Genomic DNA, 9,589 nt, shown 5'->3' with positions numbered 1-9,589 from the left:
TAAAATATTTTATTTAAGAGCAAGACACTCCTAACTTGAGCACTTGAGCAAGACATTCTAGGTCTGGACGAGAGTTCAACTCCTTCCCTTGCCCATTTTACAAAGTGGGAAACAGGTCCATAGGAAAGTGATGCGATCAGAGGGCCTCTACGCTGGCAGTCAGAGATGGGATCTATTTTTGGACTTTTTTTTTTTTTTTTTTTTGAGACAGAGTCTCGCTCTGTTGCCCAGGCTGGAGTGCAATGGGGTGATCTTGGCTCACTGCAACCTCCACCTCCTGAGTTCAAGCGATTCTCCTGCCTCAGCCTCCCAAGTAACTGGGACTACAGGCGTGTGCCACCACGCCCGGCTAATTTTTCTATATTTAGTAGAGACGGGGTAGAGACAAGCCCTGCTAGTTTCTAGTTACCCTCATTTGTGACCAAACATGGGCATCGCCCCACACCGTCACCCACTTTAGTCACCAAAGTTGGCACTACAGAGTGGCTTTTGGCTGCTTCCAAAAATAAAATTCATCCTCAGAAAGCCAGGATCTGACAGGGCTGAGGGGACTCAGAAGCATGTGCTTCAGGCTCAGCAGATGTTTTAGAGGAGGAAGCTCTGGAGCCCACGATAAGTAACACCCTCACCCTAGTTTTGAAAACAAGGAAGCAGGCCCGGCGTGGTGGCTCACGCCTGTAATCCCTGCACTTTGCAGGTCGAGGTGGGCAGATTTGAGGTCAGGAGTTCGAGACCAGCCTGGCCAACATGGTGAAACCTCGTCTCTACTAAAAATACAAAAATTAGCAGGGCATGGTGGCGCACACCTATAATCCTAGCTACTTGAGAGGTTGAGGCACAAGAATTGCTTGAACCCGGGAGGTGGAGGTTGCAGTGAGCCAAGATCGCACCACTGCACTCCAGCCTGGGCAACAGAGCAAGATTCTTTGTCTCAAACAACAACAAAAACAAGGAAACTGGGACCCCAAGAGAGTACTTAACTTGTCTGAGGTGACTCAGTCCTGGAGCTGGGCTGGGACTCAGCCATGTATCTCTCTGAAGGTTGCTGCCAGGGAGGCATCTAAAAGTGTATTGAGGCCAGGCACGGTGGCTCATGCCTGTATTCCCAGCACTTTGGGAGTGATCCTCAGGCGGATCACCTGAGGTCAGGAGTTCAAAATCAACCTGGCCAACGTGGCGAAACCCCTTCTCCACTAAAACTACAAAAATTAGCTGAAGGTGGTGGCAGGTGCCTGTAATCGCAGCTACTTGGGAGGCTGAGGCAGGAGAATCGCTTGAACCTGGGAGGCAGAGGCTGCAGTGAGCCAAGATCACGTCACCACACTCCAGCCTGTGCAAGAGAGTGAGACTGCGTCTCAAGAAAAATAATTACTTAAAAGTGCGTTGAGCATCTCTCGACTTCTGATAGTGAATTCTGGTGTGTGTTCACCCTTCTGCCACAGGCTTTGTAGATGGGATGATTGTGGTCCCTGAAAGCTGGCAAGGGTGAGGGTGGGTGAAAGGAGATAGGGGTGGGGAGGTGGTGACAGGGAAGGAAAAGGTGGGGTCCTCAGTGCACCATAAGCCCCAAGTAGGTAGGAACTGGGTTCCATCCACTGTGGTGTCCTTGGCCCCCACCATCACTTGAAGAATGAAGGCAAGGAGTTATCCTGCACAGGCCGGTCCCAAGGGATCCTGGGGAAGGTGGCATCTCCCTATAAAGAACTGGTCATTTCCAGTGTCATTCAGCCTGAGGACTGCTGAGGCCTCAGATCTAAAATTCCGGGGCAGAGCTGTCCATCTCTCTGGCCTTGATGCTGTCCAAGGGAATAAGTGGAGGGGGCTTCTTCTAAGGGCAAAGACCCTAATTTGGTGCCACCTTTGGAAGAAACGAAGAATATGGTCTGTGAGCCCCAGAGAGTAAACCCTGAGTCCAAAGTCACATGATCTCATTCCTGGTTGTCACTTGGCTGTTTCCTCTTTGTTTTAGGCAAGTCCTTAATCAATCATAACTGACATTTACGGAATGCTTCCTATGTGTTTGGGTTGTCCTTTCCTTCCTATTCAGAAGGGCTATGAACTCCATACGCAAACTGTTCTCCCTATCCCCAGAGTCCTATGAGGAAACAGGGGCCTTGCTGAGCCCTCGAAAAGCTGCTGCTACACCCTTTCCCCAGAGCAAAGGGCTGACTTTATTCTCCATCTGAGGGTGATCACTAGCACTTCTTGAGAAAATGGAGACCTGGCTTCTCCATCTCTGCCTAATCAGAGAAGTACCTGGAAGCTTCTCTCAGTGAGAAGAAACTGAGTTCTGCCTCCCCAAGCACCCTGTGGAATCGAGTCTGTCCATTTAAACAGGAGGCCCTGCTGGGCAGGAGTCCAGAGAAGGGGATGTCTGAACTGAGGCTGGAAGGACAGAAGGGAGTTTTTCAGGCACATGAGCTTCTGAAGACATTCTGGGTAGAGAGACCAACATTTGCTAAGGCCCAGAAACAAAATCAACTTGTTGTGTTCCGGGAGCTGTGGTTGACTCAAAGTGAAAATGGGAATGGAGGTGTGTGGATGGCACAGGCCAGAGCCAGACTGTTTGGGTTTCTCACTGCAAACATGATTGACGGCAGGACAAAGTGTTTTCTGGAAGAAGTTTATTCTGTTTTCTTATCTAGGTTGTTGGGGACAGTGATAGAGAAAGTTCTGGATACTGGGCATGGGTGGCACATGCTTGTAATCCTGCTTGGGAGGTTGAGACAGGAGGATCACTTGAGGCTAGGAGCTGGAGGCTGTAGGGCACTGTGATCGCATCTGTGAATAGCCACTGCACTCTAGCCTGGACAACATAGTGAGAACCCATCTCAAAAAAAAAAAAAAAAAAAAAAAAGGCAAAGTTCTAGATCCTAACTGGAAGAGTTAGGCTAAGAAGGAAGAAGAGGTTCTGGGAGCTGCTGGCTACTCTTCATCCTCCTCACTATTGAGATACTTGTGGGTGGTGTAGCCGATCAGGGCACCTATTTTGCCCATGGTGACGCTGCTGCCGGCAGCCCCTGTAAAGCAAACACAGATGAGTCAGCGGGGCCCAAGCGCCAGGCCCGGGAATCCAGATGTCTGGAAACCATTGGTTGAGTCCAACTCCTCATTTCTAGATGGAGAAACAGAGGCCCTGAGAGGGGATGGCACTACCACAAAGTGAGTCCCATTTTTACCTTGCCTTGACATCCCACATCAGAGATGTGTTTCTGTGATGAAAAAGGCAAAAATAATGGCTCCTTCACTTGATGTCTGCCATGGAAACACCATGTTATTAATCATGCCAACAGCCACCTTCATGGAGCCCTGTGTGGGTGTGGGGGGTTCACAAGCCAGGGATCATTTAATCTTGTCACAGCTATGTGGCATGTGAGAGGACAACTATTTTATAGCCCAGAGGTGTCCCTGGGCTCCTCCACACTCTTCCCCTCCCATTGTAGGGGTGTGGCCCCCTCTGAGCAGGGCTCTCTTATTTTGGGCTGATTCTTTGGGCTTTTGCCATTCAGAATTGAGAGAAGAGAAGATGCAAGGTTCAGAAAGGCAGAGAGGGAAGTTTGTTGGGGGCAGGTTTTCTGCAGGAGTTTGGAGGCCTCAGAGTGAGAGAGTGGTGGGGGTGGGGTGGGGAGACAGGATAGAGAGGGAAGTGAGGCCATTTTTTATGAGTCGCTCTGGGCCGGCACAGTGGCTCATGCCTGCAATCTCCCACTTTGGGAGGCTAAAGTGGGAGGATTGCTTGAGCCCAGGAATTCAAGACCATCCTGGGTAACACAATGAGACCCTGTCTCTAAAAAAAAAAAATCTGGCGTGGTGGCGGTATGCGCCTGTAGTCCCAGCTACTTGGGAGTCTGAGGCAGGAGGATAGCTTGAACCTGGGAGTTCCAGGCTGCTGTGAACTGTGATCATGCACTGCATTCCAACCTGGCAGTGTGAGACCTTGTTTTGACCTTTATCTAGGATAAATAGATCAATAGATTGATCAATCGATAGACAGAAGAGTCACTGTGAGCTCTGTATCTGTTCCCTCCATGGTGTTCAAAAAGTGCAAGTCAAGACCACGTTTGGTGTGAGATTGATTTGAGTTACTCTACTACATTTCTCTGCTACTGTGGTCTCTGAGATTGAGCAGATTCAAAAAATGTTAAACTGAGGATGATCACCCCAACGCACCGCTGAGAGAACTGAGGCTTGTTGTGATTTGGCCAAAGCATCAGTGAGGCACCCAGCCTTTGAGACTGAGAATGGGGTTTCTGGCATCATACTGACTGGGTCAGAATCTAGGCTCTGGTCTAAACTAGCAGAGAGACTTGAGTAAATTACTTAATTCCTGGCTGGGCATAGTGACTCACACCTGTAATCCCAGCACTTTGGGACTCCGAGACGGGCGGATCAGCTGAGGTCAGGAGTTTGAGGCCAGCCTGGCCAACACGGTGAAACTCCATCTCTACTAAAAATACAAAAATTAGCCGGGCGTGGTGGCGGGCGCGTGTAATTCCAGCTACTTGGGAGGCTGTGGTAGGAAAATCGCTTGAACCCAGGAGGCGGAGGTTGTAGTGAGTGAGATCACACCACTGCACTTCAGCCTGCCTTGGTGACACAGCCAGACTCCGTCTCAAAATAAATAAATAATCACTTAATTCCTGGTAAACTACTTAATTGCTTGAGTAAATTACTTAAATCCTGAGTGCCTCAGTTTCCCCATATGTATGATGAAAATAATAATATTAAAGAACGTTTTACCAGGGGCCCAGGCCCCGCACTCACCGAGGCTCTGCAGCGTGGCCACCAGCCCCCCGGCGGGCACGCCGCCCCCATTCATGATCGCAGACCAGCTCATCAGCGAGGAAGCCACCGAGTTGGCTGCGATGCCGGCGCCAGTGAAGCCCAGCGCGGGCAGCCCGGCGACCGCAAGTCCTGGAGGAACAGGAGCGGGTGAGGGAGCGCCCTCGGCAGAGGCCCGCCCCACCCGCCCGAGATTCTCCCCCTCCAGACCCACCTCCTCCGATGGCCATGAAGGTCAGGGCCTTCCAGAACCCGGAGTCGCTGTCCGAGCTCTCCGAGTGCTTTTTCTTGCCTGCAGGAGAGCAGACAAAGCGTAGTGGGGGTGTTGGGGTGGAAGGCAGGGGTCCCCTACTCTGTGTCTGATGCTCAGGACCACTCCTGGAGGCGGGGGCCACCACTCTCCTACTCAGAGAGCCTCACAGAGGGGAAGGCACTTTTCCCTGGGTGCCGAGCCTGGCACAGAACTAGCATTGAATAAATTTCGGTAGGATGGAGGAATTAACAGAGTAGTGGGATTTGAATCCGGGACTCTGGCAACACCAACCCTGCACTGTCCATTGGAATGGACGCCAGGGTCTCTACAGAAGCACGCCAGAATGTCTACACCCGGGACCCTGAAACTCTCTCCCTTATCCCACACTCCTCCCATCCCCCAGCACCCTTATTTGCCTCCTTACTTGTCCCCTTACCTGCACCCTTACCTGCATCCTTACCTGCCCCCTTACCTGCACCCTTACCCGCATTCTCACCTGCCTCCACCCCGCTGCAAGTGAAGAGCAGCAGGTAGCACAAGAAAAGCGATACCGCCTTCTGCCGCATGGTGGCGCCGCACGCAGGCTCCGTCACTAGACCTGCGAATAGGCGAGAGGGAGATGGTCCCCGGAGCATTTTTGGAGCTCATCAGCTCCGTTGTTTTCCCTTCCAATTCCGACTGAATCAGTAAAAAGCAGCGAGGTGCGGTGAACGGAATCCAGGATCCCTCTCAGGAGCCTCGGGAATCCGTTTCCTCTCCGCATCAGAGGCAGAGATGTCCCTGCCCCAACCGGCGGGTGTGAGGATTCGCACGGTGTTTTCAGCAGATGTCAATATCATGATTGTGGTTGTTCTTGGCCTTGTACCCAAGTGACCTTGGGCAGGATACTAGGGTACTTTGCTTCCCTTGGCTTCAGTTTATTTATTTCTAAAATTAGGGTATTAATAGAGCCTATTTCAGAGGGTACTTGTGAATTTAGTAACTGTTCCATGCTGTATCCCCGGCACTTTGAACAGTGCCTGAGGCATAGAATTTGCTTAAAAAAAATTTTTTTTAAAGATAAACTCATTCTTACAATGCATTGAATATCTACAGGCACCAAACATTGGCCTCACATCAATTTAATTTTTTTCACAAAGAAAGCACAGAAGGGTGTGTGGAAAAAGAAACTCAGTTTCCCTCACTGTACAAGAGGCTTCTGATAGCAGATGTGTGGGGGTTTCTCCCCACCAGCAAGCAAGCAATCAGTCCTCTGGTGAACACCAGCTGAGGGTCCCCAAATTCAATTCTGACACCACTATGGGTAGATAGTGGCCGATCCCACATGTTGAGGGTTCAGTCCCCCAGACTGCCCATTGAAAGCCCTAGGTTGTTTCACCTGTGCTTCTGACTGACTATAAATTGGGGTTCCCACAATTCCCTTCTGCAGTTTTATTAATTTGCTAGAGCAGCTCACAGAACTCAGGGAAACACTTTACTTACATTTACTGGTTTCTTTCTATTAAAAATAATTGATCTTGTGTTGTTTTGAGACGGGGTCTCACTCTGTTGCTCAGGCTGGGGTGCTGTGGCCCCATCTCAGCTCACTGCGACCTTCGCCTCCCAGGCTCAAGTGATCCTCCCACCTCAGCCTCCAGAGTAGCTGGGACTACAAGTATGCACCACCACACCCAGCTATTTTTTTTTTTTTTTTTTTTTTTGAGACAGAGTTTCACCATGTTGCCTGGTCTTGAACTCCTGAGCTCAAGCAATCTGCCTGCCTCAGCCTCCCAAAGTGTTGGGATTACAGGCGTTAACCACCACACCCAGCCACATTTACTGATTCCTTATGGATATTACAAATGCTCCAGATGAAGAGATGCACAGGGCAAGGTATGGGACAAAGGACATGGAGTTTCCATTCCCCTCCAGAAGCACCACCCACTGGGAACCTCCTTGTATTCCGCTATCTGGAAGCTCCTCAAACCCTGTCCTTTTGTGTTTTTATGGAGGCTTCATTACATAGGCACGATTGATTAAATCATTGCCCATTGGTAATCAGCTTAACCTTCAGCCCCTCTCCCCTCCCCAGAGGAAATGCCAGCCATCACTCAACTTATTAGACGGTTAACACTCAAAAGATATTTATCACTTTGAAGATTCCAAGGATTTTAGGAGTTGTATGCCAGCAACTGGGGGATGAAAAAATATATTTTACAATATCACAAGGGATAAAGGTCACACAGCAAATTGTGCAACGTGGGTATACATTCAAGACTGTCAAAATTCAGAACCTATGCTCTTTCCTTTATACCACAAAACTGGAAAATGCGTATGCCCTCAGACTCACCTCTAACGCGACCTTTGTCAGCTCAATGCCATTTCCTTAAATTAAAAACAAAAACAAGAAACTCCTCTCAAGTATTGAGTACTTAGCACTTTATGGCATGCAGTCCACTTGTACCTATAATAATACTATGAAGTAGGTACCGTTGTTACCAACCACATGTTATAGGTAAGGAACTGAAGCTCAGAGACATTAAGTAATATTCCCAAGGCTGCCTAGCCAGGTCGTGGCAAAGTCAGGGTTTAAACCCACAATTGGCTAATACCCAAAGCCCACTTTTTTTTTTTTTTTTTAGAGACAGAGTCTCACTCTGCCACCCAGGCTGGAGTGCAGTGGCGTGATCTCAGATCACTGCAACCTCCGCCTCACGGTTTCAAGGGATTCTCCTGCCTCAACCTCCCGAGTAGCTGGGATTACAGCCATGTGCCAGCATGCCCGGCAAATTTTTGTATTTTTAGTAGTGACAGGGTTTCACCATGTTGGCCAGGCTGGTCTTGAACTCCTGATCTCGTGATCTGCCCACCTTGGCCTCCCAAAGTGCTGGGATTACAGGCGTGAGCCACCGCGCCCGGCCCCAGCCCCAAAGCCCACATTTTTAACAACCACTCCAGATGGCTTCATCTATCCTCAAAGATGAACTCACTGCCACATTGGATCCTATAATAAAGGGGCTTCTAAAATCATCCAGTCCTTTGAGCAGGTAAGGCAACTTAACCTACCTTTTACAGAGGAAGCAATTAAGGTTCCAAGAGGTGACAGGATTAAGGCCACAGATCGCTGATATTGCACCCGTAAGCTGGGTCTCATGCCTCTTGGCATGTATCCAATCTCCCTAAAATCTCCAACCCATCCTCTTAGACAAGTCCCAGCCCAGGGCACTAAAAGGGACTCAGGGATGCTGCTCCCTGGAGAAGGGGCCTCCTGGCTCTCAGAACATGAGATTTACGGGCAGGCAGGCAGAGTGGCAGAGGGTGGCAGCTGATGCCCACACTTCATAGCTCCTGAGTTTACCTTGGAGGACAGAAGAGAAGCAATCTTCAGCCCGGAGCCTGCTGATAGATGGGCACAGCGGCGAGTAAACGGTTCTCCGGCTGAAGGCTGGCTTTTTATCATCACTTGCGGATCCTCCCACGTCTCACCCCAGGCAGCCAATCCCTGCCAGGGTTTCTATTTCTGCACTCTGCAGTTTCGTTTTCCCCTCTCTCCCAGCCCCTGCACTCTGCAGAGTTTCATTTCTCTCCCAGCTCCGCCCAGCGGAAGCATTTGTGTGCTGCCTGCTGGCAGAAAAATACACTTCAAGCTCAGGACTTTTGGACCCCCTCAGGGTATTCAAAGCATGTCACACTATGGTGAGAGCTAAGGCCATACTGGGCTTAGTGAAGCCTGATCACCAGCTCCCCCTGGGGCACATAGGCCTTTCACCCTTCAATCCAACTAATAAACAACACCTACCATTTATTGAGCACTTGCTGCATGCCAGGGTCTGTGCAAAATGCTCTATTTACATGATCTTTTTCCAATCCCACAGTAGTCATGTGACATACCATATGCTGTTTATAATCCCCCAGAACTTTAGAAATTAAGTCACTTTGTTCCATTGTCTCTCAGGCTGGCTGCTTCTGCGGCGTGGGCATATGGTAAGACCAGTGAAGCCTGTGTTCGTGTAGCCATCATGATACATCTTGAGTTTCAAGATGGGTCCTCTGGCCCTAGGTAATGAACTGAGCATTCTTTAAAGCCTTTGGCTGGTGATGCTTGAAGCACTATGGGTCAGAAATGCAACCTCTATTTGGAAAACATAGAAATTCCGGTAAGGATGAATCATTGCCTTCTCCCAAGTGGAAGGGGTCTGAAATAATTGACCTGCCACCAGATGGCTGGCTATTCTCATTGAGCAATTTTGCCATATTGCTACCTGCTGCTGGAAGATTGGCTGTATTTTGGCAATTGCCAGATCAGTTTTGGTGAGAGGGAGCCCAAGTTGTTGGACTCATTTCTAACCCCCATTCTTACCTTGCAATAGACACTCATAGGTCTATTGCAAGGCAATAATGGGGCTAAGTTTAGAGGCTGGCTGACATCCACAGGATGGGACATCCTGGCCATCGGGCTGTAAAACCTCCTCTGCGGCAGGTGATCTCTGGTCGGCATTAACATGAGACACAGAGATCCACGTTCTTTATGTCCATTCAGAGTTGATTCTTTTTTTTTTTTTTTTTTTTTTTTTT

General features: G+C 49.5%; 1 protein-coding gene across 2 annotated transcripts; it reads right to left on the bottom strand.

Annotated features, from left to right (window-relative positions):
• Window positions 1-2,607: 2,607 nt before the first annotated feature.
• Window positions 2,608-8,526, bottom strand: IFI6 (interferon alpha inducible protein 6). Of its 2 annotated transcripts, XM_023219495.2 has the most exons (6): window positions 8,373-8,464; window positions 7,365-7,399; window positions 5,532-5,633; window positions 4,997-5,074; window positions 4,765-4,914; window positions 2,608-3,020 (listed from the first exon to the last, which is right to left on the bottom strand). In XM_023219495.2, the coding sequence occupies exons 3-6, from the start codon at window positions 5,599-5,601 to the stop codon at window positions 2,926-2,928; spliced, it is 393 nt and encodes a 130-aa protein (XP_023075263.1). In that variant the 5' UTR covers window positions 5,602-5,633; window positions 7,365-7,399; window positions 8,373-8,464; the 3' UTR covers window positions 2,608-2,925. The 2 variants fall into 2 exon arrangements, with proteins under 2 accessions (XP_023075263.1, XP_023075262.1); XM_023219494.1 differs by lacking the exon at window positions 7,365-7,399 and having other exon boundaries at window positions 8,373-8,526.
• Window positions 8,527-9,589: the final 1,063 nt, after the last annotated feature.

Source organism: Piliocolobus tephrosceles, chromosome 1 (assembly GCF_002776525.5).
Source record: "Piliocolobus tephrosceles isolate RC106 chromosome 1, ASM277652v3, whole genome shotgun sequence".
Lineage (NCBI taxonomy): Eukaryota > Metazoa > Chordata > Mammalia > Primates > Cercopithecidae > Piliocolobus > Piliocolobus tephrosceles.
This window is presented reverse-complemented; position numbering and strand designations above follow the sequence as displayed.

What these genes read in the sequence shown, in the direction of transcription:
- IFI6 (XM_023219494.1), bottom strand. Translation starts at nt 5,601, where the DNA reads ATGCGGCAGAAGGCGGTATCGCTTTTCTTGTGCTACCTGCTGCTCTTC. An exon ending in TTGCAGCGGGGTGGAGGCAG is followed by an intron (nt 5,075 to 5,531) that starts GTGAGAATGCGG and finishes GCTCTCCTGCAG; the next exon opens with GCAAGAAAAAGCACTCGGAG. An exon ending in GGCCACGCTGCAGAGCCTCG is followed by an intron (nt 3,021 to 4,764) that starts GTGAGTGCGGGG and finishes TTTGCTTTACAG; the next exon opens with GGGCTGCCGGCAGCAGCGTC.